General features: G+C 40.3%; 1 protein-coding gene across 3 annotated transcripts in view; it reads left to right on the forward strand.

Moving 5' to 3' along the window:
• MANBA (mannosidase beta) overlaps positions 1-27,797 on the forward strand; it is a 120,910-nt gene that overhangs the window by 5,093 nt on the left and 88,020 nt on the right. The window contains exons 3-6 of one of the 3 annotated variants that reach the window (XM_069593606.1): positions 7,149-7,243; positions 9,810-9,915; positions 12,541-12,711; positions 17,499-17,622. In XM_069593606.1, the coding sequence (XP_069449707.1) occupies positions 7,149-7,243; positions 9,810-9,915; positions 12,541-12,711; positions 17,499-17,622 (496 nt within the window). Of the gene's footprint in view, positions 1-7,148; positions 7,244-8,686; positions 9,916-12,540; positions 12,712-17,498; positions 17,623-26,235; positions 26,430-27,797 lie in introns of those variants that run through there. The other 2 variants (XM_069593607.1, XM_069593608.1) reach the window with 2 other exon arrangements.

The raw sequence follows: 27,797 nt of genomic DNA on the forward strand, positions 1-27,797 counted from the left end.
GGCTATAACCCTGTGACCTCCAGGGCAGGTGGATAAGTTCAAAGTAGGCCTCTAGGGTAGATCATGAAGGACTCATAGGCCATTGCGAAAAACTTTGGATTTTATTCTGCAATGATGGGGAAATTTTTTAGCTAAATTTTAGTTAGTATACATTCTTATTTTCTTAGACAAATTTTTAGAAGTGTAATTGCTGATTGAAAAGAATATGCATTTTTTTTCTTTTACTATATACATCTAAATTGTTCTCCATAAAAGTTGTACTGGTTTTATGCTCCTGTCGTGACTTTATTAGAGTGCTTATTTTAAGTGCTAGATTTAAAAAACAAAAATAGAAACAATTTACTTTCTAGTGAGGTTAATAATTTTTATATGTTTATGTTATTTGTGATTCGGGATTACTTATTCTTATTTTTAATCTATTTTTCTATTGACTGTCTTTTAAAATATAGATTTGTTAGATCTCTTTTTATATATTTTCAAAATTTCCCATGTATTAATGATATAGATTATTATATAGATGTTTTAAAGTTTTATATGTTGAAATCTTATAAAGTTTTTTCTTTTATGATTGTTGCTGTCTTGGTATTATGTTTTGTAAGTAATTTTCTCTCTCCTAATTAAATAAATATTTACCTGTATTTTTTCCTTTTAGTATTTTTATTTTTCCTCTTTTGTATGTTTGTATTCAAAATTTTGATCCATTTGAGTTTTTTCAAATAATTAAGCAATTTTTTATATCCCATGATTTGAACAGTTTCTTTTGTCCACTAATAAAACATTACTTTTATCATGCACAGAGTTCTCATATATTGATACAATTTTCTTATTCTCTACATTAAAATTCTTTTTAAAAGAATAATAAATGTTCAATACTTATTGTACAAAAATGATGCAGAGAAATATAAAATACAAAGTCAATCCCTGAGATGGTTTTGTAAGCTACTTCATTTAAAATATATGATGAATATCTCTTTGTATCTATAAATGTCTATAAATATAGTCTTCAAAAAATTTTAATAACTGCATAGACTCCATTATAAAGATTTTCCTACTCAAATCTACACTTAAAAATATAAGAAAATATATTGATTGCAAAGAGTTGTAAACGACCGAGCAACTGAGCAGAAGCACATATTGAAAATATATTGTAAATACACATACCACTACCAAAAAGGGTAGGTACCAGATACAATGGTTGGTACCAGATGGCATAAAAGTGTGGGTAAATCGGGAATGAAGCCCTGTAGTTCAGTTGAAAAAATGCAGACTTCGGTGTTGGGCTAAGTTTATTTCATCCCTGGATGTACTTCTGCTTTGTCATGGGACCTCAGGAAAGACAGTTCACCCTTTGGAGCTTTAGTTTCTTCCACTATAAAATGGTATTTACTGCACATCTTTGTTATGAGGATTAGAGTAAATGAGTGACTATCTTGGAGGCGGAGGCTGCTGCTGCTGCTAAGTCGCTTCAGTCGTGTCCGACTCTGTGTGACCCAAAAGACGGCAGCTCACCAGGCTCCCCCATCCCTGGGATTCTCCAGGCAAGAACACTGGAGTGGGTTGCCGTTTCCTTCTCCAATGCATGAAAGTGAAAAGTGAAAGTAAAGTCGCTCAGTTGTGTGCAACCCCATGGACTGCAGCCTACCAGGCTCCTCTGTCCGTGGGATTTTCCAGGCAAGAGTACTGGAGTGGGGTGCCATTGCCTTCTCTATCTTGGAGGCTAATATAAAGTAAATGGTCAACAAGTGATACTCTTACTGTTTTAAGGGTTCATGGCTTTGTTTTAACAACTCGTTACTTACTGGGGTCCTTACTCATCAGAGGTAATGCTGAGCTGCTGTTTGCTTTAAACAAGACTCACAATTTTAATAGGAGCAGAGGAGATCAGACCACTCCGGAACCAAATTAACTTGGTTGCTTAGCATATGCAATATGTATTATAAATGTAATGTGAGCCTCCACAACTTTTATTTTAGAGAGAGTAAGGTATTTGCCCTTAGAGTAGTGTTTTAATAGGTTTTATGTATTTTTTGGGGGGGGGGGCAATTTTAGGTTCTCTGCAAAATTAAATGGAAAACACAGACAGTTCCCATATGTCCCCCACACATGAACAGCTGCCCTACTACCAACACCTCCTGTCAGAGTGGTACATTTGTTACCATCAGTGAACCTTACAGTGACACATTGTTATTCCTGGAAGTCCATAGTTTATATTACCATTCATTCTATGGATTTTGACAAATATATAATGATGTGTGCCCACCATCATAGTATCACTTAGAATAGTTTCACTGCCCTAAAGATCCTCTGTTCTCTACCTATTCATCCTTCTCTCCTCCTTTATCTCTGGTAGAAACTGATGCTTTTAGTGTCTCCATAGCATTGCCTTTCCAGAACATCATATAATTGGCATCATATAGTCTGTAGCCAGAGTGCCTGATGAACTATGGATGGAGGTTCATGACATTGTACAGGAGACAGGAATCAAGACCATCCCCAAGAAAAAGAAATGCAAAAAAGCAAAATGGCTGTCTGAGGAGGCCTTATGAATAGCTGTGAAAAGAAGGGAAGCGAAAAGCAAAGGAGAAAAGAAAAGATATACCCATTTGAATGCAGAGTTCCAAAGAATAGCAAGGAGAGATAAGAAAGCCTTCTTCAGTGATCAATGCAAAGAAATAGAGGCAAACAATAGAATGGGAAAGACTAGAGATCTCTTCAACAAAATTAGAGATACCAAGGGAACATTTCATGCAAAGATGGGCACAATAAAGGACAGAAATGGTAGGGACCTAATAGAAGCAGAAGATATTAAGAAGAGGTGGCAGGAATACACAGAAGAACTGTACAAAAAAGATCTTCACGACCAAGATAATCACGATGGTGTGATCACTCACCTAGAGCCAGACATCCTGGAATGTGAAGTCAAATGGGCCTTAAAAAGCATCACTATGAACAAAGCTAGTGGAGGTGATGGAATTCCAGTTGAGCTATTTCAAATCCTGAAAGATGATGCTGTGAAAGTGCTACACTCAATATGCCAGCACATTTGGAAAACTCAGCAGTGGCCAGAGGACTGGAAAAGGTCCGTTTTCATTCCAATCCCAAAGAAAGGCAATGCCAAAGAATGCTCAAACGACCGCACAGTTGCACTCATCTCACATGCTAGTAAAGTAACGCTCAAAATTCTCCAAGCCAGGCTTCAGCAATACGTGAACCGTGAACTTCCAGATGTTCAAGCTGGTTTTAGAAAAGGCAGAGGAACCAGAGATCAAATTGCCAGCATCCATTGGATCGTGGAAAAAGCAAGAGAGTTCCAGAAAAACATCTGTTTCTACTTTATATGCCAAAGCCTTTGACTGTGTGGATCACAATCAACTGTGGACAATTCTGAAAGAGATGGGAATACCAGACCACCTAACCTGCCTCTTGAGAAATCTGTATACAGGTCAGGAAGCAACAGTTAGAACTGGACATGGAACAACAGACTGGTTCCAAATAGGAAAAGGAGTACGTCAAGGCTGTATAGTGTCACCCTGCTTATTTAACTTATATGAAGAGTACATCATGAGAAGTGCTGGGCTGGAAGAAGCACAAGCTGGAATCAAGATTGCCGGGAGAAATATCAATAACCTCAGATATGCAGATGACAGCACCCTTATGGCAGAAAGTATAGAGGAACTAAAGAGCCTCTTGATGAGGGTGAAAGAGGACAGTGAAAAAGTTGGCTTAAAACTCAACATTCAAAAAACTAAGATCGTGGCATCTGGTCCCATCACTTCATTGCAAATAGAGGGGGAAACAATGGAAACAGTGATAGACTTTATATCTGGGGGCTCCAGAATCACTGCTGATGGTGATTGCAGCCGTGAAATTAAAAGATGCTTACTCCTTGGAAGGAAAGTTATGACAAACGTTGTCAACAAAGGTCCGTCTAGTCGAGGCTATGGTTTTTCCAGTGGTCATGTATGGATGTGAGAGTTGGACTATAAAGAATGCTGAGCACTGAAGAATTGATGGTTTTGAACTGTGGTGTTGGAGAAGGCTGTTGAGAGTCCCTTGGACTGCAAGGAGATACAACCAGTCCATCCTAAAGGAGACCAATCCTGGGTGTTCATTCGAAGGACTGATGTTGAAGCTGAAACCCCAATACTTTGGCCACCTCATGCGAAGAGTTGACTCATTGGAAAAGACTCTGATGCTGGGAGGGACTGGGGGCAGGAGGAGAAGGGGACGACAGAGGATGAGATGGCTGGATGGTATCACCGACTCAATGGATATAAGTTTGAGTGAACTCTGGCTCCGGGAGATGGTGATGGACAGGGAGGCCTGGCATGCTGCGGTTCATGGGGTTGCAAAGAGTCGGACACCACTGAGCGACTGAACTGAACTGAACTGAGTCTCTAGCCTTTCCAGATTTGCTTGTTTCAAGAAATAGAAAATATTTAACATCTAAATTCTCCTTTTCTAGAAAAAGTTTATCTTAAGTGATTACCCTCTGGAGCTCAATATCCCGGTTCCTTCAAGGATCTGGGAGATAGGAAGCAGTCTTTTGCCCTGGCAGCCATCCCTGAGGATGTTAGCAGATTGAACTTTAACAAGTTGAAGTGTTGCAACTACATTAGCCTTCACACCTTCCTTCTCCTGATATTTTTAACTATATTGGATTGAGTCCGTAGTGTAGAGTTATAAATAGGGCAGGGTGGAGATACATGGGCAGGCTTATATTTAGGTGCCCCTTCAAACCTGTGTCCTTAACTATTTACTTCACGTTAGTTCAGTGGAAAGTGCTGGGCACCATGTGTGGGGGAAGAGAAGAAAAGCAAGCCAGTGGGCTGGGCCTGGCACACCCCATTTAGCAGAATAAAAAGCTCGCGGGTTAACCAGACCTTAAAAGTCAGTTTGGTGATTATTGGTTGTTGTTAAATCTGGTCAACTGCTGATCGCCTCTGTGATATCAAAATGTTTCTTCTAGTCAGGAGCAGTTTCTGGTTGACAGTTTTCTTTCCATCTTGATACACACCCAGTGATTTTATAGTGCCTCTTACATTTTGTGCCCTGGGCAAGTGCCCAACTGGCTGTTGTCAGCGGTCAGTCAGCCCTTACCTCTGTGGAATGTAGATAAAGCTGGCTTTTCCCTCTCACCTTGGAGTTCCTGAGAAAATTGCCCTTGGCCCTGGCCCAGTCAGAGATGAGAAGCCCTCTGAGCCTGCCCGGTGTCCCTCTGTGTAGCTGTGGTGTTGTTCACAGACAGATGAACTGAAAAGCTTCTTGTACCATTCTGCCTCCTGCCTGGGAGCCCTCATCAGGAAGGTAAAGGGTAGAAAAGGAGAAAGGGAAGAAAGACGTAAGTATTATGGACAGGAGGACTTGGGGCTGGACCCTCAGAAAGAATAGCATCTGTGAACACCCAGCAGGCCAGTCACCCATGGCAGAGGCTGATGAAGGGCCAGATATTATTAGTACTGTTTTAGGCGTCATTTGGTCTCCATCATGTCTACTCCGCTTTGCTATTATAGCATGAAAAATGCTGTATGTAATTTACAAAGGAATGGACCTGTCTGTGCTCCTGTAAAACTTTACTGATACATGTCCGTTCTTAGTTCACTGGCCAGCCAAAAACAGATAGTGAGCTGCAGTAGGCCTATGGGTTGTACTTTGCAGACCTGGTCTAGGCTAGTACAAGAAACATGAAGCCTGTGAGTTTGACAGTATCTATGCTGCCTGCATGTTCTCTGGAGAGATACTTTTTGTGCTCACTTAGTAAAGCTGAGGACTTCCCTGATGGCTCCGATGGTAAAGAATCCATCTGCAATGCAGGAGACCCTGATTTGAGAAGGGATAGGTGACCCACTCCAGTATTCTTGGGCTTTCCTGATGGCTCAGATGGTAAAGAATCCACCTGCAATGTGGAAGACCTGGGTTTGACCCCTGGGTTGGGAAGATCCCCTGGAGGAGAAGATCGCAACCCACACCAGTATTCTTGTCTGGAGAATCCCCATAGACAGAGGAGCCTGACGGGCTACAGTCCATGCGGTCACAGAGTCGGATACGACTGACCAACTAAGCATAGCATAGTAAAGCTGAGGGCTGCCCAGGTGGTGCTAGTGGTGAAGAACCCACCTGCCAGTGCAGAAGATGTAAGAGGTAAGAGACACGGGTTCGATCCCTGGGTTGGGAATATCCCCTGGAGGAAGGCATGACAGCCCACTCCAGTATTGTCACCTGGAGAATCCCATGGACAGAGCAGCCTAGTGGGCTACAGTCCATAGGGTTACAAAGACTTGGACATGGCTGAAGGGACCTAGCATGCACACACTTACAGTAAAGCTGAGTGAAAAATAACTTCATAAATGCAGAGTAAATCCAAGGAGTGGGGATTTTGGCTGATCTTTGGGCAACAGAGAGGAAGCATCCCCCTGGGTAAGCCAGCTGGGATAGTGGCAGCAAAATGCAAAGTGAGAAGCAGAGAGCAGTGAGTGCCTGATGGCGTCACACTGTTGAACGTGCTGCCGTCCATTTTCTGCTGTGACCTTGCAGACTCTGTGTTTGGTTTTAACAGGGGAACCCAATCTTCATCTCCACATGTGTGGAGAACCCAGTCTTCATCTCCACACCTCCACGTATTTCTTTGATAATGAAACTATGTGTGTGTTAGTCCCTTAGTCATGTCTGACTCTTTGCAACCCCATGGACTGTAGCCCACCAGGCTCCTCTGTCCGTGGGATTCTCCATAAGAATACTGGAGTGTGTTGCCATGCCCTACTCCAGGGGATCTTCCTGACCCAGGGATTGAATTCAGGTCTTTGGTACTGCAGGCAGATTCTTTGCCATCTGAGCCAACATGGAGGCCCTAATGAAACTGTAATAGTTACAGCTCATTGTGCTTTCATCTCAGGTATCTTGTTAGACTTTTACATTTAAAAATATTTTTAGTATTTTTAGGATGCTAATGACATGGGAACTTTGTTTGAAAGGTAATGGTCTCTTAAACAGATGGAGCTTTAGCCATGAGGATGGGATGGGCCAGCATATGAAATGCTTGCAATCCTAGGCCAAGAGTTCAATGATTTTTAGATAATAAATAATTATCATTACTAGTTTATTTAATTATTTTTGCATATTTAATCACCTACTGTATTTTTTATCAACAGGATCCTTACTACAGATTTAACAACCTTGACTACAGATGGATCGCCTTGGATAACTGGACTTATATCAAGAAATTTAAACTCCACTCTGATATGAGGTACATATGTGTGTATATCTATATTTATATCTATGTCTGTTTATTCATTTATTATTATTATTATTTGAACTTCTTTTTCTGTTTGCAGTAATCTTTTGTTTGTTTAGATTACATTATCATACTAAAGCCTGAACTGTAAAAGTGAAAATATGCTTTATGTTTTGATTTGTGTATGAGGATTGTGCTGCTGATCATCAGTCACAGAATTATCTCTTATTCAGTCATTTTTTTCCAGTGGTTATAATGGCATCACCTAGACTTAGTTCTTTTACCTGCCTTTACTTTTCCCTGCTCTCCCAGTAATCCATAAAGTGTATATATTTACAATATTGTCAAATAGGCTTAGATATACATCATTTGTTTGATATAGTGTTAACCAGCCACAGAAACTGTGGTATTGGCCTTATATTATATCATGAGGACATGAGGAAAGATGTGGTATAGTTTTCAGTAATGTCCTATGTAGCAGAATGTAACCCAATTATGTGTGTGTGTGCTGAGTTGCTCAGTTGTGTCCATCTCTTTGCAATGCCATGGACTGTAGCCTTCCAGGCTCCTCTGTCCGTGGAATTTTCCAGGCAAGAATACTGGAGTGAGTTGCTATTCCCTACTCCAGGGGATCTTCCTGACCTATAGGCTGAACCTGCATCTCCTGCATTGGCAGACAGATTCTTTACCACTGAGCCACCTTGGAAGCTTCAACCTAATTATATTAATATCTACCATCATTATTGTTAAAAAAAAAAACTCCTCTGTCCTTTTAATATGACCTTTTTTGGGGGTGGGGTGGGGCGTAATTAATCACTAGCTTCTTAAAAGAGAAATAAAGCCAGAAAATAGTGCTCAATATCATGGAGTTACAGTGTTCCAGACTCTTATTTCCAGCTAATACTTAAAATATCTCCAATAGGGGGTCCTCTTTCATTCTGAACTCAATGTTTAGTTAGCCAATTGACTGTCGGACTTAAAGCTTGCATTAGATTCCAACCACCTCATTGTTTCTCTTAATATAATATCATCTTCCCAATCTCCCATGCCCAAGGAGTTTTTGGCTTATCATATCTTTTCTTCATCTTCCTGAATTTGGCCTGTTTCTGAATCCTGTTAATTTTTGCCTATTATTTCTCTTGATTCAGCCCCTGCCTCCTCATTTCTAAGTTTCCACCGTTGCCTAGGCCTTTATACCTGGCCTTTATATCTTTGCCTAGGCCTTAATACCTGGCATTAGGCCTGTGCTACCTACTAAGATTTCTTGCTTTATCTTTGTATTCTCTAGTCTTCTGTATGTAGAAACATTAGATTCAGCTCTTCCAAATTCTTATTTATTTCATTTTGTGGCTGCTCTGGGTCTCTGTTGCTGTGCTCAGGCTTTCGTTATTGCTGTGGGAGTTACTCTCTAGTTCGGTGTGCAGGCTCCTCATTGCCAACCTTCTTTTGTTGCAGATCACGGGCCCTGGGCTTCAGCAGTTGTGGTACATGGGCTTAGACGCCCCGAGGCATATGGGATCTTCCTAGACCAGGGACTGAACCAGCTAGGCGAATTCTTAACCACTCGACCTCCAGGAAAGCACCCAAATGTTTATTTTACCATGATATTCTCGCTTAAGAATGAGAGTGTCTTCCTTTTGATTGGCAGATCAAGTTTAACCTTCTCTGCTTGTCTGTGAAAATGCTGTTTGCTGTTGCAAATCCCGTACCACTTCCTGCATCCCCATCCCCTATTCCTCTCCCAGTCCTAGGCAACTGCTTATTTATTTTTCATCTCTATGCATTTTTCTCTTCTGGAAATCTCAAAGAAATGGATGTGTACAATATATACCTCCTTTGTGACTGGCTAATTTCACTTAGCATAATGTTTTCAAGCTCCTCTGTGTTGTCATGCCCACCAGTACTTCCTTTCTTTTTATTGCTGAGTACTATTTTATTGTATGGATATGCCGCATTTTATTTATTTTGTTCTTTAAACTCTTGTTTCCTTCTTGAAGGCTTTCCTTACAACATAAACTCTGATATCACTTGTAGTCTATTCATTAAGACTATATCACAAAGTAGAAGAGATTGAAAGCTTTCTCTTTGTTTCCTGTGTTTTAGGCTGGAATGCTAAACAGATTTCAGATTCCTTAAATTCAGAGACTGTTTTAGTTCTCTGTAAGGCTTAGCAGAGTACTGGGCACATAATATTTACTCATAGATACTTGCTAGTTGGTAAATATGTTCTCTTACTGTCAGTAAATGTAATAGTTTGTGAAAATGTTTTGTGTCTGTTATCAATATTGAGCTTGATTCAAATGAGAACTTTGTGAAATTCTAGGGAAAAAGTCAATGCATGGAAATTAGAAGTCACGGTCATGATTTGATAACGATTGAATTGTTATCAAGAAAGTTAAACTGGGTCACTCAACATAAAAATGTACTAAAGCAGTATTTCTGAAAATTTTATTGAAAATTACCTTCCAAGAATGTATATTTTCTCTGAAATATTTATTCCTTTCATTCTTAATAAAAAAAGATTAGTTACCTAAGTTATTGTTTTATTCATCTTGTTTTAAAAAATCTCTTTTTTTAGTGAATGGAATAAAGTAAATTTGGTTTTTGAGGGTATCGATACAGTTGCAGTAGTCCTGCTCAACAGTGTTCCCATTGGCAAAACAGACAACATGTTCAGAAGATACGTAAGTACATAATGACATCAGGTTAAAAAGAACCACTGTTTGTATTTGTGTTCATTGTTATCACGAGTGAGAACAAGTCCTTTGATGCAATGGGTAAGTTACTTTATCTCTCAGTTGCCATATTTGTTGAATGATGAAGACACTCAAGCCCTATAAAATTATTGTGAGGATTTAATGAGTTAATTGTATGAAATGATTGGTTTAGTTTTTGGCACATAGGAAATGTTTGAAAATGCTGTTCCCTTCTCTGTTGTTTGGAATCCAGAGTTTCAAGGGAAATGACAGCTTACAAGCCATTTTAAAAAGGAAGTGTTCCTTCCTTTCTGGAAGTGTTACCTTAAGAGATTGTATCCTGATCTCCCTTCCCTGTCAAGGGTAGACTTTTCAAAACAAAAATAACTTATGACTTAGAAATACATGCTATGCATACCAGAGGGTCAGGTCAGTATGAAGTATCTAGGAAATACTTGGCAACTCAAAGCCATATGTAAATAGCAAGAGCAGACTTTCCAGGACTAAACATAGTCTCTGTTAGCACTGTTGGCCTAGTACCATCATCTCTCAGTAAAAATAGCAGGAGAAAACCTAGAAATCTACGTCTGGGTAGGAGAATGTGATCAGTTATAACTAAAAGTTGGCAACTAAGTTATACAAGCTGGATTTAGGAAAGGCAGAGGAACCAGCAGTCAAATTGCTGACATCCGCTGGATCATAGAAAAAGCAAGAGAGTTCCAGAGAAACATCTACTTCTGCTTTATTGACTACATCAAATCCTTTGACTGTGTGGATCACAACAAACTGTGGACAATTCTGAAAGAGATGGGAATACCAGACCACTTGACCTGCCTCTTGAGAAATCTGTATGCAGGTCAAGAAGCAACAGTTAGAACTGGACATGGAACAACAGACTGGTTCCAAATAGGAAAAGGAGTACGTCAAGGCTGTATATTGTCACCCTGCTGATTTACCTTATATGAAGAGTACATCATGAGAAATGCCAGGCTGGATGAAGCACAAGATAGAATCAAGATTGCTGGGAGAAATATCAGTAACCTCAGGTATGCAGATGACAACACCCTTATGGCAGAAAGTGGAGAGGAACTAAAGAGCCTCTTGATGAAAGTGAAAGAGGACAGTGAAAAAGTTGGCTTAAAGCTCTTCATTCAGAAAACGAAGATCATGGCATCCAGTCCCATCACTTCATGGCAAATAGATGGGGAAACAGTGGAAACAGTGTCAGCCTTTATTTTCTTGGGCTCGAAAATCACTGCAGATGGTGACTGTAGCCATGAAATTAAAAGATGCTTGCTCCTTGGAAGAAAAGCTGTGACCAAACCAGAATTGAAAGAGACACATGTACCCCAATGTTCATCGCAGCACTGTTTATAATAGCCAGGACATGGAAACAACCTAGATGTCCATCAGCAGATGAATGGATAAGAAAGCTTTGGTACATATACACAATGGAGTATTACTCAGCGGTTAAAAAGAATTCATTTGAATCAGTTCTGATGAGATGGATGAAACTGGAGCCGATTATACAGAGTGAAGTAAGCCAGAAAGAAAAACACCAATACAGTATACTAACACATATATATGGAATTTAGGAAGATGGCAATAACGACCCTGTATGCAAGACAGGGAAAGAGACACAGATGTGTATAACGGACTTTTGGACTCAGAGGGAGAGGGAGAGGGTGGGATGATTTGGGAGAATGACATTCTAACATGTATACTATCATGTGAATTGAATCGCCAGTCTATGTCTGACGCAGGATGCAGCATGCTTGGGGCTGGTGCATGGGGATGACCCAGAAAGATGTTATGGGGAGGGAGGTGGGAGGGGGGTTCATGTTTGGGAATGCATGTAATAATTAAAGATTGTAAAATTTAAAAAATAAAAAAATAAAATTTAAAAAAAATTAAAAAAAATAAAAATAAAAATAAAAATTGAAGAATTTAAGCCATAAAAAAAAAAAAAAAAAGCAGAGACATTAATTTGCCAACAAAGGTCCAACTAGTCAAGGCTATGATTTTTCCAGTGGTCATGTATGGATGTGAGAGTTGGACTATAAAGAAAGCTGAGCACCGAAGAATTGATGGTTTTGAACTATGGTGTTGGAGAAGACTCTTGAGAGTCCCTTGGACTGCAAGGAGATCCAACCAGTCCATTCTAAAGGAGATCGGTCCTGGGTATTCATTGGAAGGACTGATGCTAAAGCTGAAACTCCAATACTTTGGCCACTTCATGCAAAGAGTTGACTCATTGGAAAAGACCCTGATGCTGGGAAACATTGAAGGCAGGAGGAGAAGGGGATGACAGAGGATGAGATGGTTGGATGGCATCACGGACTTGATGGACATGAGTTTGAGTAAGCTCCGGGAGTCAGTGATGGACAGTGAAGCCTGGCGTGCTGCAGTCCATGGGGTCACAAAGAGTCAGAAAGTCAAACATGACTGAGCAACTGAACTGAACTGAAGTTATACTATCTTGAAGTTCTTTCTTCAGCAAAAAGGCTAGACCTAAAGATATCAATTATTTTATGCATCTTTCATACATTCTGCCTATGTCTAAAATTTTATACATGAGGATGCTTTCATATTTGTTCTTTCTGTTTAATTTAGAGCTTTGATATTACACATACGGTCAAAGCAATGAACATCATTGAGGTGCGTTTCCAGTCACCAGTGATATATGCAAACCAGAGAAGTGAACGTCACACTGCCTACTGGGTGCCCCCCAACTGCCCTCCACCCGTGCAGGATGGTGAATGCCATGTCAACTTTATTCGCAAGGTAAAGGTCTCACAATGGAGGGGCTTTGGCCTTAAGGATGGGATGATGGTATATGAAATGCTTGTTTGAAGACTCCAGTTGTATTTCAGAAGATGGGCATCTCTCTCTTGCCCCTTAGTGGGATTTATAGTGAAATTAGAAGAACCAAAAGTTATATGAATTTTTGAGGAGAACATTTCTTTCTAGGTTCCCTTCTTGAGGAGTACCTAAGAACTTAGATAACATTGGAAAAAGAAACATGGGTGACTGATAATGCACCTTTACAATTTTTATTTTGGCTATACCACGAGGCTTGCAGGATCTTTGTGTCCTGACCAGGGATCAAACCCATGCCCCTTGCAGTGGAAGGCCAGAATGCTGACTACTGGACTGCCAGGGAATTCCCCCTTTTCAATTTTTTTAAAAGCACTTAAGTTTATCAAGCTTTACATCAGACTGTAGGTTCATATTTACGAGCAATAGTTGTTACTAGCCTTCTGCAACTGTTCATGTATTTGTTGATGTGTGATATTTTCCTGCCAGGTTCTCATAACATCTAACAAAAGATAACAAAGCCACAGGTGATTAATTTCCTTTGAGTCTGTTCTCAATCTAGATGACTAATACAGGGATGAATTAGTATATTATGTCACACTTAGTTTTTAATTTTATTTTTATTTTAAAAAAGTTTAATTGTGGTCAAATACACATAACACAATATTTACCATCTTAATTCTTTTAGGTGTACATTCAGTAGTATTAAATATATTCACATTGTGTGAAATCTGTAGAACTGTTTCATCTTGCAAAGCATACTCTGTACTCATTAAAAAAACAACTCCCCACTTTCCCCCAACTCTCAGCCCCTGGCAATCACCATCTTTCAGATTCTAAGAGTTTTAATCCTCTAGATAGTTCATACCAGTAGAATCATACAATATTTGTCTATTTGTGACTGACTTAGTTCACTTAAACAATCTTTTATAACCTAATTTTGGATGTGCTCTCATCACTGCTCTATTCTGTAAGTTAAAAGTGATTCGTTGGGTCATATCATACTCAGATATCAATAAAATGTCTGCAAGGTTCATCTATATTGTAGCACATGCCAGAATTTCCTTCCTTTTTTAGGGCTGACTAATATTCCATTGTCTATACATACCATGGGAGCCTAAAGCTCATTGTGTCCAACACTGCACTTGGGATCTGAACCCTGCTCCCACGGCTCTCTGTCTCATTGAATGGAGCACGATTTGCAGCAGTTGCTCAAGCCAGAAACCTCAGAGTTATTTTTGATACCTCCCTGTCTCTTTTTAAAAAGAGATTCAGAAGTCTTTTTGATGATGCGGATGTTACCTTTTTAGTAGTTACTGAATCTGCTCATGCTTCATCTCTACTCCCACACTTGGGTTCCATCTGTTACCATTTCTTGTATCAGGTATTGCTCTGGTTGCACAGCTGGTACCCAGTGACCTCATTTGCCTCACTCCAATTAATTTGCCCAAGGAACAGCCAGAGTGTTCCTTTTAGATAAAAATCATCGTGGCACCCCCACCTGCCCCCCTTGAAACTCTTCAACAGTTTATCATTGCTTTTAGGCTAAAGCCCAAAGTTCTTTGCTAAGTTTGGCCCACGTGCCCACTGTTCTAGTCTTCTGCTTGTCTCTTCCCACTGTTTTCATTTCCTGGAATGCACCATGTTCTCTAGCATCTTGAGGACTTCATACATGCTGTTCCTTCTGAAAGTGTGCCTTCACTCCCCCTCCCCTGAACACACTGGACAAGTGGTACTCACCTTTCAAGTATTTAAGTCACTGTTATTCAGGGGAACTTGTCTTGACACCGTTATATGTTCCCTGGCTATTTCCTTTATGACTGTTTGTTCAATTAGTTTCCTCTATTTTCCTTTGTGACTATTTGTTCAATGCCTGAATCTCTTGCTATATACTGTGAGTGCTGTAGGCAGAAGGACTGTTTCTGTCTGGTATGTTAATATACTCCCAGGCTGAAACAGAGAGAGCACTCCACAAATATTTTTGAATAAGTGAAAACTTTTATTTGGAGAGATTATATGAATTAGAGTGATTTGTAACCCTTGCTGGGGAAAATAATCTGCCTTAGAAGATGTTAAATATTTTTGCCCTCCTCTTTCTCTGTATCCCTAATAAAATAATTACATATCTGAACTTAAAAGCCCTACAGTAACTATCCCCAAGATGGTCTTCATTTTGAACATGTGATCTTTAAGTCCTGATTTTATGCGGATACAGATGCTGTGAAATGGTTTTAGTTCTTTGTTTTTCTCTGTAATGGAAACTGAATTTTCTCTGCTACAGATAAGTACAGAACTTAGGAAATAATATCAAATGCTTGAATGAGAACAGTGTGGCCAGATCCTTAGGCTCTATTCTGCAAGTGCTCCCTTCAGGAAGATCTCTACTTCCTGTGGTGCTTGTTCTCCTTTAAAAGCTTAACTCAGCCTCACATGTTTTAATTGACTGTGTTTTGGAAATTTTTTTCTTTTCTTTTATGAAGTGGAAGTTAGAATAATTCTGCTCTGGTTACCTGTGTCAATGTCTTTAAGTCTTTTTTTTTTTCTTTTTTTATTAAGGGATGAGACTGGATGCCATGATTTTAGTTTTTGAATGTTGAGGGTTTTTTTTTTTTTTTCATTTTTCTTGCTGTTTTGTTTTTTTCTACTTTTAAAAATTTATTTATTTTTAATTGAAGGGTAATTGCAATAGGTGTCTAAATTCTGAACTTATTATTTCTGGGATGTAAGTTCAGAACCTAGGACTTGTGAATTCATCCTGGAGGAAATAGGGGTTTGCAAGTCTAGCAAGAGTTTCTTAAGTCTGTTTATGCGTATTTTTATCTTTCAGTATGTTTCCTCATTTTTTATAGTTAGAAGGAAAGTTATGACCAACCTAGACAGCATATTGAAGAGCAGAGACATTACTTTGCCAACAAAGGTCCATCTAGTCAAGGCTATGGTTTTTCCAGTGGTCATGTATGGATGTGAAGGTTGGACTGTGAAGAAAGCTGAGCACTGAAGAATTGATGGTTTTGAACTGTGGTGTTGGAGAAGACTCTTGAGAGTCCCTTGGACTGCAAGGAGATCCAACCAGTCCATTCTAAAGGAGATCAGTCCTGGGTGTTCATTGGAAGGACTGATGCTAAAGCTGAAACTCCAATACTTTGGCCACCTCATGCTTAGAGTTGACTCATTGGAAAAGACTCTGATGCTGGGAGGGACTGGGGGCAGGAGGAAAAGGGGACGATAGAGGATGAGATGGTTGGATGGCATCACCGACTCGATGGACATGAGTTTGAGTGAACTCCAGGAGTTGGTGATGGACAGGGAGGCCTGGTGTGCTGCAGTTCATGGGGTCGCAAAGAGTTGGACATGACTGAGCGACTGAACTGAACTAAACTGAACTGAATAGTAGTAGGTTCAGAGATATTTCAAAGAAATATAAAAATTATCTATTGTGTTTCTTCAGAGTAATATGCTTTTGAAGGATAAATGTACATAATTAGATTTTATAGTCTTAGAACTTTTTTACCAAATTTAACTATGTTGCCTAGGTTGATAGATTAGTTATTGTATTAAGTTATCTATTGCTGTGTAACAATTATTCCAAAACTTATCAGCTTAAAACAACATTTGTTATCACAGTTTCTGTCAGGAATGCAGGTGTGTCTTAGCTGGGTACTTCTGGCTCAAGGTCAGTCATGAGGTTACTGACAAACTCTGGACCAGGGCTGCAGTCATTTTAGGCCTGGGTGAGGCCTGCCTTAGCTCCACCATGTGCTTATTGGTGGGCCGGAGATGGGCCTCCAGGCTTACTCATGTGGGCCTCTTCCAGAATTGCCTCACAGCATGGCAGCCAACTTCTCTCTTGGCCAAGAGAGAGCTGAGTGAGCGCCTAAGAGAGAAGGTACAGTCTTCTATAACCTACTTTTGGACATGCTCTCATTGCTGCTGTATTCTGCTGGTTAAAAGTGGTTCATTAGGTCATGTCATACTCAAGGGAAGGAGGTTACACTAGGCTGTGAATACCAGGAGCGGTGCATTGTGGGTCATTTTAGATGCCGTGAATGGGACACACGCACACTATCATGGACTGAATTCTGTGCCCCCGTCCCCCAAATTTATATATTGAAGTGCTGACCCCTGATTAGATCAAAATGTCTCCCTGTTCGGAGGTGAGAACTTTAAAGAGGTGATTAAGTTGAATCAGACCATTAGGATTAGTCCTAATCCAGTATCCTTCCCTGTAGCTCAGACAGTAAAGAATCTGCCTGCCATGCAGGAGACCAGGGTTCGATCCCTGGGTTGGGAAGTTCCTCTGGAGAAGGGAACAGCAATCCACTCCAGTATTCTTGCCTGGAGAATTCCATGGACAGAGAAGCCTGGTGGGCTATAGTCCGTGGGGTCGCAAAGAGTCGGACGTGACTGAGTGACTCACACAGTATCATTGATGTCCTTATCAGAAGAGGAAATTTGGACAACATTAAGGGTGTATGTGTGTGTTTACAGAAGAGGCTGTTAAGGGCACTGTGAGAAGGTGGCCATCTGTAAGCCCAGGAAACCAAACCTGCCAGCACCTTGATCTTGTACTTCCTCGCCCCTCGAACTGTGCAAAACTTAATTTCTGTTGTTAAAGTCACCCAGTTTGTGGTATTTTGTTATGGCAGCCCTGGCAACCCAATATATACGTACTATTTTAAAAGAAAAGGTTTTTCATAATGTTTAAGTCTCATGGTAATTAGAGTCTATCTTCTTTTTTTCCCTTGAAATTACAGATGCAGTGTTCCTTTGGTTGGGACTGGGGACCTTCTTTTCCTACCCAGGGCATATGGAAAGATGTTAGAATTGAAGCTTATAATATTTGTCATCTGAACTACTTCATGTTTACCCCCATCTATGGTAAGCTAAGAGGTGTGATTTTTTGTTTTTCTTTTCTGAGCCTCCTCTGTATTATAAACGTTGGCTTTATAATTTGAATATGCAAATATACAGTTGACCTTTGAACAAATGGGTTTGAACTGTGCAGGTCCACTCATATGTTTTAATGAGTTTGTTTTAATGAATACTACAGGCCTGCATGATCTAAGGTCTGTTGAATCTATGATTCAGAACTGCAGATATGGAGGGCTGACTTTGAGCATCAGTAGATTTTGGTCCTGGATTTTGGTCCTGGTCCTCCAGCAGGTCCTGGAACCAATCTGTTGTGGTTAATGAGGAACAAGTGTACTTTTCAGAGACTTACTTTAAAAAAAATTTTTATGGCATATTAAGTTTAGAAAAGTGAAAAATATATACAAACTGATCTGTCATGAAAATTCATTTTCCATGGAAAAACCCAAACGAACTTTATTGGCCAACCCAATATATAAAACAGGTAAGTAGGTGGGTAGCTACCTTTTCATATATTCTGAAAAATAAAAAAAAAAAAAAAGAGAGGAAGAAAGAAAGGAAGGAGAAGAGAGGGAGGTGAGGAGGGAAGGAAAGACGGAAGGAAGGAACTCTGTTTTCCCTCGCTATGTATTCTTTCTTAATTCTTTCTTTCCCTAGCTATGTATTCTTTCATACACCCTTAATGTTGTCCAAATTTCCTCTTCTGATAAGGACATCAATGATACTGTGTGAGTCACTCAGTCATGTCCGACTCTGCGACCCCACAGACTATAGCCCACCAGGCTTAGTCTGCTGGCTTGCACTCCTTTTTGCTGCCCCTGTAATCACTTTCAGAACCCCATGGTGCTGAGTTCTTGGTTTGCTTAAATCACTGGGCTGACTTTCTATCACTGCACATTTTCTCCTCTGAAGGCCATGATATACCAGCCTTGTTAATAGTTGAAAGTAAACTGGAAGGCAAACAAGGCATTAAAGAAACTCTGGTAAGGTAAAGAATACTGCTTTTTCTTTTGAAAAGAGCATTGAAAAAAACCTCAGAAATCTCACAGATGTCAACAAATTGGTTGAGTGCTGGTCAAATATTTGCTGAGCTCTTTGCTCAGCACTGTGTATGTTTGGGTTAGAAAAGAAGTATAATGTGTTTACTGACACTGCAAGTTGGTTGTGGTGTGGAGGGGAGAGATAAACAATGATCAAACCAAATTAGATTGTGTTGCAGTCTTCAGGATGGCAACCCCAGTAGTTTGGAAAATCAGAGATCACAAGATTTGAGAAGTTAGAGAAGTCAGGGTGAAGGTGGAGGCAAATGGGATTTTAAATGGTAGCTCATGATGTTCAGTCCAGTTCACTGCAGGCCTAACTGGACGTCGTTTATATCCAAGGATGTGATGTGACATCAAGCATTCTGGTGTCTTAGGGCCCGTTGACCCTAGATTGCTCCACATGGAGCCAAATCTGTGTTTTCTGAAGGCAGAAGGTGAAAGCACATCAGAGATGGTTAATTGCGGAGGCTATTAGGTGCTGCTGGCATTATTAAATGTCAAAAAGGCATTAGAGGCCCTGATGTAAATTGTACAAATAAATGTGGCTATTTAGAGCTTTCCAGTTTAGTGTTTCTCAAACTATTCTTCAGAGACTCAACCCAAACTGAGCCTTGCTATAAAATCAAATACATAATGGTTCACTCTCCCCAACCCCCATCCATAATTTTTCTCAGGTATATATAATAAACCTACTGTAAGAGGGGGCCTGATTTTCCCAAAAGTTATTTATTCAATAGTTTTAAAGTTTAATCAGCATTTGGGTGGTTAGAAAAATTGCTTTGAGCTCTGGTATTCTGATATCTGAAAAAATTTGAATAGCACTGCTCTAGTTTAATTTAAAAGCTTGAATATGAACCTAAATATTTCTTTCTGATTGTGAGTCATTAAGGTTCAGTTTTTTAGCCATTAGTGACTAGGATGAATTTTATTTGAATTAAATCAATTTAAGTGATGCTTAAAATTTAATTTAGACTCACTGTAATTAATTATTCATATCAAGTACATTTTTGATGTCTTATGACTATAATATATTTTGTACTTAACAAAGAGAAAAGTATGTTTCCTGTTCAGAAGATGTGTCCTATGCATATTAAGCAGTAATTCTTATGTTTTTGATAAATTTAATAGATTTCAATTTGGTTGCTTGATGTAATAGAGAAAATGGAAGCATAAACTTACAAAGCATTAGGAGAGAAACTTCCATTAGGAGTTTTTCCAGAATTTTTTTTTTCAGTTTGTATTTGGAAGATAGCGATCATCACTGAAATCAATAGAAATTTAAAAGTTGAAAAATAATAGAGAATAAACTAATATATTTTGGATACTTCTTGCATTTATTTTGTACACACTTTGAAGCAGGATTGTGAGAGTTACCAAACATTTTTTAACAGGAGTAATTCAGAATCTAAAGTATATACACATCATTTTTTATTTAAAATCAAATACCGTATTCGTTTTTAAAATTGAAGTGTGAAATGAAATTAATCAAAACTAATGTAAGCAGTGACTAATCTGTATACTAATTATATACTCTATATACTAATACTACAGATAGTTTCTATTTAATTCTTATAAATGTATATATTGAGCTTATATTGTCTCTATAATAAGGGAAGAAAGCAAATAAACTAATATCTAGTAATTTCAGTCAATTTATTATGAAAGGCTAAACTACTTTGACTTTGTGGCACTTTCTGCTCTCTGCCTGTTGCAGCTAGATGAAAATAACTTTTTGCTTTTCCAAATATTCAATTTATTTCTTTATTTAAAATTAGTGTGCTTACCCTTAAAGATAAAATGACCAACCATAGTTCTCCAATTTAATTGTATCAAGTATGACAGAAAAAAGCTATTAGACTTTAAAAATTAACTTGAAATTTTTGTTAATTAATTTTCTTTATGTGTATATATATATATATATACACACACATATATATATTTGTATCTTTCTACATTCTTAATTTTTTGATCATAGTGCACTTTTTTGGTCATTTGTTTGATTTCCCTCAGCTTCCTAAATGATTTTCAAGTATTCTTAATGTTTAAGGCAATAAAAACAAATTTGTATTTAAAAAAACACTGAGGTCAAAGGGAAACAAGAGTTGCTCTCATTGTCTCTTAGGCTCTTATTTATCTAGTTTTGAAGAGATACTGATATATTGATATGATTTTCTTTAAAACTTTATTAGAAAATATTTATTTGAATACATATATATGTGTGTGAGAGAGACAGAGACATATATTCATATATTGATCATCTCATATTTGTGACCTGATGTAAATTGTTCATAAAGTGAAGTGAAGTCGTTCAGTCGTGTCCGACTCTTTGTGACCTGTGGACTGTAGCCCACCAAGCTCCTCCGTCCATGGGATTCTCCAGGCAAGAATACTGGAGTGGGTTGCCATTTCCTTCTCCAGGGGATCTTCCCGACTATTAGGCCCTAAAATTTATTAGGGAGGGATGGTTGTTTGCTTTTATGAACTTTCCATAAGGTTATGTAGACATTTTAAGTCCAAATATATAATGTTCTCATGAAACACTTCATTGTTTAATCTTTTGTTACCACAGTTAGAAAAAAATAGTGCAGAGATTTTTTTTGCACATGTAAGTCTTCCTCTGGAGCTGAGGTGAGCTGTGGGTCTTTGACCTGTGCTTGGGCACTTCCATTCCTCAGAGACACTGTCTTCCCAAACCTATCCACATTTACTTGTTGCCTCAGCCTGCCACACCCCATCTCTTCTTTCTTGAAGACCTAGCCTTTGCATTGGAGGAGTGGGCCCAGCTCCTAGCTAGGCTCTAGCCTGCCTAACAGAGGCCTGTATCGAAGGTCACTGCTGCCCTTTGCTTACAGCTTTCTCCAGAGCATATAATATTACAGTGTAGCAAAGATTCGTCCATCGTGCTCTGTTGTTGTTTAGTAGGTAAGTTGTGTCCCACTCTTTGCCACCCCATGGGCTGTGTAGCCTGCCAAGCTCCCCTGTCCATGGGATTTCTCAGGCAATAGTACTGGCGTGGGTTGCCATTTTCTTTTCCAGTGGATCTTCCTGACCCAGGGATCAAACCCACATCTCATGCACTGGCAGGTGAATTCTTTACCACTGACCAACCTGAGAAACCTGTCAGGCTTGCTTAGTGCCTTGTTTAAAGCATACATTTTTGAATGCAAGCATGTGTTTTCTTGCGTTCATTTTGAATCACTTTTCATTACCCATAAAATGACAGTATTTAGCCTTGAAAATATATTTATGGGTAGGTAGGTTGTTTGAATAACCTCCTCTGATGTTTGCTGGGTAAGTCAATTTTTTTCTTCTCTAGAACTTACCAGTTTATCCTTGTTTGGTGTTGGGGTGGGGGAAGATGTTGCTTTGTGCCTGTTTTGTCTTGATATCATCTTTGAGGATTTTGTCCTGCTGAGTAGGCAAGGAGATCTTGCTGCTTGGCAAAGAAGGGGAAAACAACTATTGTGACTACGTAAGCCTGCTTTTTGGGGAATACAAGCTGTATAGCTCTTGGAAAAGCAGCTACTGAAGTCTGTCCTGTAATTCCAGCAGAAGGATGGGAAAATACCCTATGTCTGAAGTTAAACATTCTGAGGCTTGTTGTCACTGGTGTTCCTTCAGGTGCACAAGACTACCTGTTCACTGCAGCTCTGCATCACCTATGAAAGATGCAAGGTGCAGCTCACAGGTGGAGAGAAGCTGGGAGGAGCTCAGCAGGGCTAACGAATGCAGCCATCTTTGAGGAGCTTCCTCCTCAGTGAGATTAAGCATCTTTTTCATTTTACATAAGCAATCTACCAACGTTTGCCAATCCATCCCATGCTAACTTGAGTGTGCTTCCATGTCCCTACTGGTTCTTAACCCTCCCAGATGCCATCCTGTATTCGTAACCCAGACCTTTTGCGTATATTTTGTTTCTTTGGGTAGATCCAACATTTTTGCTCTTTGTGTTTGGAGTGTAATTTATAGTGCCTGTCAAGATTCACAGACAGTAATTATTTAAGAAGTATATTTCCACTGTTCAGCAGATATGCCCACATAACTAGTGTCATGCCTTTGTCACGTAGTTTAGATTACAAAGATGGTATTCTGACAAATACAGGATCTGAGCACCATGTAATTATGCACTTGGTGGAGGGTCAGACACAGTCTTTATGTTTGTAGATTTCAGTGTTTTTCCTTTTTTTTTTTTTTTAACAAAGACTCTCATATTCAGAGGCTAACATTCTATTATACACCCTGAAGTGCTTTTTTTCCCATGTCACATATTTACTATTAGGACTTAGGCCTTTGAAGGGCAAAAAGCACATTTGCTTTTGTTTTTCCTCATTGTTCAGTTCCTTTCTGTGTGTGCATGCGAGGGTGCTAGTGTGCTTCTCTTTGATAGGCACCTCTGTGGGAGAGGCATGCAAAATGGAGAGCACTGGGGTCAGGAAACCTGGGCCCTCGTCCTGTCCACTGGCTCAGGAACTTTGAGCTAATTCTGCAGTCAAGGCCTCAGATACCATGTCTGCAAAGTGACTAGTAGATCACCGGGTTTCCTCTGCCTCTAGCATTTCACAGGTTCTTTCCCCATGTTTGTAAATTACAGCTCTCTTTATAACCCGGTGAGGGCTTATGTGTGGAAGAACTCAGGTTTTTTGAAGCTAGATACATGATTAAATGAAGATGTTGATACTTGAGGCTTAATTACGATCAGTTGAAGCAAGACTTCAGGTGTAGTTCAGAGAGTGTCTTTCTGGTCCTTACAGACGCACTTGTGTGTGTGTGTTCAGTTGCTGAGTCATGTCTGACTCTTTGCGACCCATGGACTGTCACTCACTAGACTCTTCTGTCTGTTTGAATTAAGGTAATTCAGCCATCTTCCTATTTTTCTACTTCCATGACTTGTTTTCTTTTTTTTTCCTCTTAGACAACCCAATAAAGCTTTTTTTTCCCTGACCACATCTTGACAAAAAAGTGTACTACATGGAGTGTAAAAGGAGCTGGCACATTTTAGACTTTTAAGTATATACATATATATATATATATATATATATATATATATATATATATATATGGCTGTATTTATTTAGCTGCAGTGGGTCTTAGTTGCGACATGGGGGGTCTTTGTTGTGGACTCTCAAGTTGTGGCACGTGGGCTCCGGAGTGCAAAGGTTCAGTAGTTGCAGCTCACGGGCTTAGTTGCTCTGTGGCATGTGAGATTTTATTTCCCTAACCAGGGATTGAACTCACATTCTCTGCATTGCAAGTTGGATTCTTAACCATTGGACCATCAAGGAAATCCCATAAACAGCTTCAAAGGCTAGTGTATCGGCCACAACTGCACGCACTGGAGTTGTCCTGAAGATTGCTTGTATGCAGCAGCAGCGTACATTAATCTGGGCTGTGTGGCTGGTCACCCTTTCTGCAAATTCCTGTTCAAGTCAGACTCATGCTGATTTGGTTGGTTCGTTGTTTTAAGAAACCTCACACTGAATCAGCCTTTGAAGAACTTGAGAATGATTCACTGGCCAGAAACGTGTTCTCTGCCATGTCTTGGGTCGCCTGTCTGGTTGAGTTTGTGTGGAGCAAACTGTTAACTGCAGTGTCTTGTGCGGGGAACGGAACATCCGCTAGGACACTGCTGAGGCTGCAGGCCAGGGAAGGCCTTGGTTGTAGAGAGCGGGCATGCTGGCTTGTTCTCCACACTGTTCGGATGATGAGTTCCTGTCCTGTTTGGGCCCAGGGTTGATTAGTCAGGGTGAGGAAGGATGCAAAACTTGATGTAACTGAGAAGGAGACCTGGGAGGGGATTTTGAATCATGTACTAACCTTTCTTCTTTATTCCATCTAGTACTTTGTCCAGTTTTGAAATGATCTTGCAATCAGATTCAGGAGAGCTGGGGGTGATAGGTATTCTATAGGGAAGGATAATTTGTTAGTTACAAGAGATATGCTAGAAAGTTGTGTTCTAGAAATGGGTCTTGATTTATAAGAGGGAGCGTTCCTTAACTAGATGTAAGATTATACATTATAAAATTAGCCAGTGGAAAGAAGAGACCGGGTGATAACAGAAAATTATTGTTTAAGTGTGCTCTGTGAACCTAAACTACTGAAATTTTCCATGACTTCTGGTGGGACGGGTGGTACTCCATTTGGAAGATGAGAGCAAAATGTGTTGGTGTAGGGTTTGGTAATGACGAGAGGCTTGTAACTCGTCATGTTGGGTTAAAATAATTTCTCAGCCTTAGTTTTTTCATTTCGTGGCACTCAAGGAAAATAATGGGATGAGCTCCAGAGGTGTGTTGGTTTATTTTAGAACTTTCTGTGTTAGAAGCAGTAGACACTGGGCAATTTTGCCAGTAACCTTTGGGAGTTACTGTTACAGCTGGAAGCAGTTACAAGCAGCAGATTCTCTGTTGAAGAAGTGATAGAAAACAGCTGAAGAGCCTGCTTGACATTAGTGGTTATTGATTGGTAGGAGGGGCCTAGAGGGCAGAACTGAAACCCGTAGGTGGAAGGAAAAGTGGATTTGAGATCAGTGTAGAGAATGACTCCACTAGTCAGTCGGTCAGTTCAGTTGCTCAGTCCTGTCTGACTCTTTGCGACCCCATGGACTGCAGCACGCCAGGCTTCCCTGTCCATCACCAACTCCCAGCGCTTAGTCAACTCATGTCCATTGAGTTGGTGATGCCATCCAGCCATCTCATCCTCTGTCGTCCCCTTCTCCTCCTGCCCCCAATACTACCCAGCATCAGGGTCTTTTCCAGTGAGTCAGCTCTTCGCATGAGGTGGCCAAAGTATTGGAGTTTCAGCTTCAGAATCAGTCCTTCCAGTGAAAATTCAGGAGTGATCTCCTTTAGGATAGACTGGTTGGATCTCCTTGTAGTCCAAGGGACTCTCGAGAATTCTCCAACACCACAGTTCAAAAGCATCAGTTCTTCAGTGTTCAGCCTTCTTTATAGTCCAACTCTCACATCCATATGTGACCACTGGAAAACCATAGCTTTGACTCAGTGGACGTTTGTTGGCGAAGTAATATCTCTGCTTTTTAATATGTTGTATACATTGGTCATAGCTTTTCTTCCAAGGAGCAAGCAATCTTTTAATTTCATCACTGCAGTCACCATCTGCAGTGATTTTGGAGGCCAAAAAAGTAAAGTCTCTCACTGTTTCCATTGTTTCCCCATCTATTTGCCATGAAGTGATGGGACTGGGTGCCATGATCTTAGTTTTTTGAATGTTGAGTTTTAAGCCAGCTTTTTCACTCTCTTTCACTTTCATCAAGAGACCCTTTGGTTCCTCTTTGCTTTCTGCCATAAGGGTGGTGCCATCTGCATATCTGAGGCTGTTGATATTTCTCCTGGCAATCTTCATTCCAGCTTGTGCTTCACTACTAGTCAAGGCCTGAAAAAAGGGAGGCGGGAATTTTTGTCATTACACATGTTAAAGAAAGATTAGAATGGCATTTGGGGGGATATATTTTAGGAGAGAGAGCAGCAAGCTTTTCTGTAAAGGGTCAGGTAGTGAATATTTTAGTGTTTAGGTTCATGTGGCCTTTGTTGCTTTTACTCACCTCTGCCTTTGTGGCATGAAGGCAACTGAGAGCAGTTCGTGAGCAGCGAGCATGGAGCATGGGCTGCTGTCTGGGCTGCTGGAACAAAATACTGAAGACTGGGCAGCTTCAGCCACAGAAACTGATTTCTCGTGCTTCTGGAAGCTGGAAAGTCAAAGATGAAGGTGCTGGCCAATTTGGTTTGTGGCGACAGCCTGCTCCCCGGCTTGTAGATGGTAAACTTCCTAGTTATGTTCTCCTGTGGTGGTGGGGGAGGGGGAAGGGGGGAGATGGAGGGAGAGACGGGGAGGGGAGCGAGATGGAGGGGGAGAGAGACAGACGGGGAGGGAGAGACGGGGAGGGGAGCGAGATGGAGGGGGAGAGAGACAGACGCGGAGGGAGAGACGGGGAGGGGAGCGAGATGGAGGGGGAGGGAGACGGAGGGGGAGGGAGACAGACGGGGAGGAAGAGACGGGGAGGGGAGCGAGATGGAGGGGGAGAGAGACTGGGAGGGAGGGAGAGACGGGAAGGGGGAGGGAGAGGGAGAGAGTGGGAGACAGAGAGCCATGGACGGGGGGAGACACACGGAGGGAAGGACACGGAAGGGGAGAGAGACAGCAAAAGGGAAGGGGGTGAGAGACATGAAGCGGGGGAGGCAGGGAAGGAGGGAGGGGGAGAGGGAGAGAGAGAAATTGCTCTTTTTCTCCTCTTGTAAGGCTACCTTCCTATCGGAATAGGACCCCCAGCCTTATTAATTCATTTAACATAATTACCTCCTGAAAGACCCTGTCTCCAGATAGAATCACATTAAGGGTTAGAGCTTCAACACATGGAGTCTGGGTGGGAGAAATGATACAATTCAACCCATAGCAGCTGTGTTCCAATGGAATTTTATCTGTAGAAACAGGAGGTAGTCCAGGTTTGGCCCACAGACTGTAGTTTGGCAGCCTGTGGTCTGGAGAAATGAAACACATTAGAAAGTAGGCTAGGTGATCTGGCAGCACACTTCAGCAGTTTTGCAGATGTGTGCTGTTTTGGTCAAAGACTCAGCCAGAGGACATATTTGATGTCTGGCATAGCTTGCCATCATGTTCTTCTATATAATAAAACCCTCTCCCCACTGTAGAAATCCTGAACACCACTAAGATATGGTTCGGGTGAAATTATTTGGGTGAGAGTGGCCACATTTAAAGGTTAAGTGTGCAGTCTCTAGTTTTAGACTGTCTTGGTTCACATCCAAGTTGTGCTGCTTACTAGCTGTGGGACCTTGGGTAAGTTATTTAACTTCTCTGAATCGGGTTTCTCATTTATAACATGATAATAGTGGAATTTACCTTATAGCAATAGTGTGATGCTTAAATAAGTTAATACATGTTGGGGTCATAATGCAATGCCTAGGTCATAGTATGTTCTTAGTAAATGTTGTTATTTCTTGAAATAAGAGATAGTAAGGGCTTTCTTACTGGCAGAAAGTGAAGAGGAACTAAAAAGCCTCTTGATGAAAGTGAAAGAGGAGAGTGAAAAAGTTGGCTTAAAGCTCAATATTCAGAAAACGAAGATCATGGCATCCGGTCCCATCACTTCATGGGAAATAGATGGGAAAA

Source organism: Ovis canadensis, chromosome 6 (genome assembly GCF_042477335.2).
Source record: "Ovis canadensis isolate MfBH-ARS-UI-01 breed Bighorn chromosome 6, ARS-UI_OviCan_v2, whole genome shotgun sequence".
Lineage (NCBI taxonomy): Eukaryota > Metazoa > Chordata > Mammalia > Artiodactyla > Bovidae > Ovis > Ovis canadensis.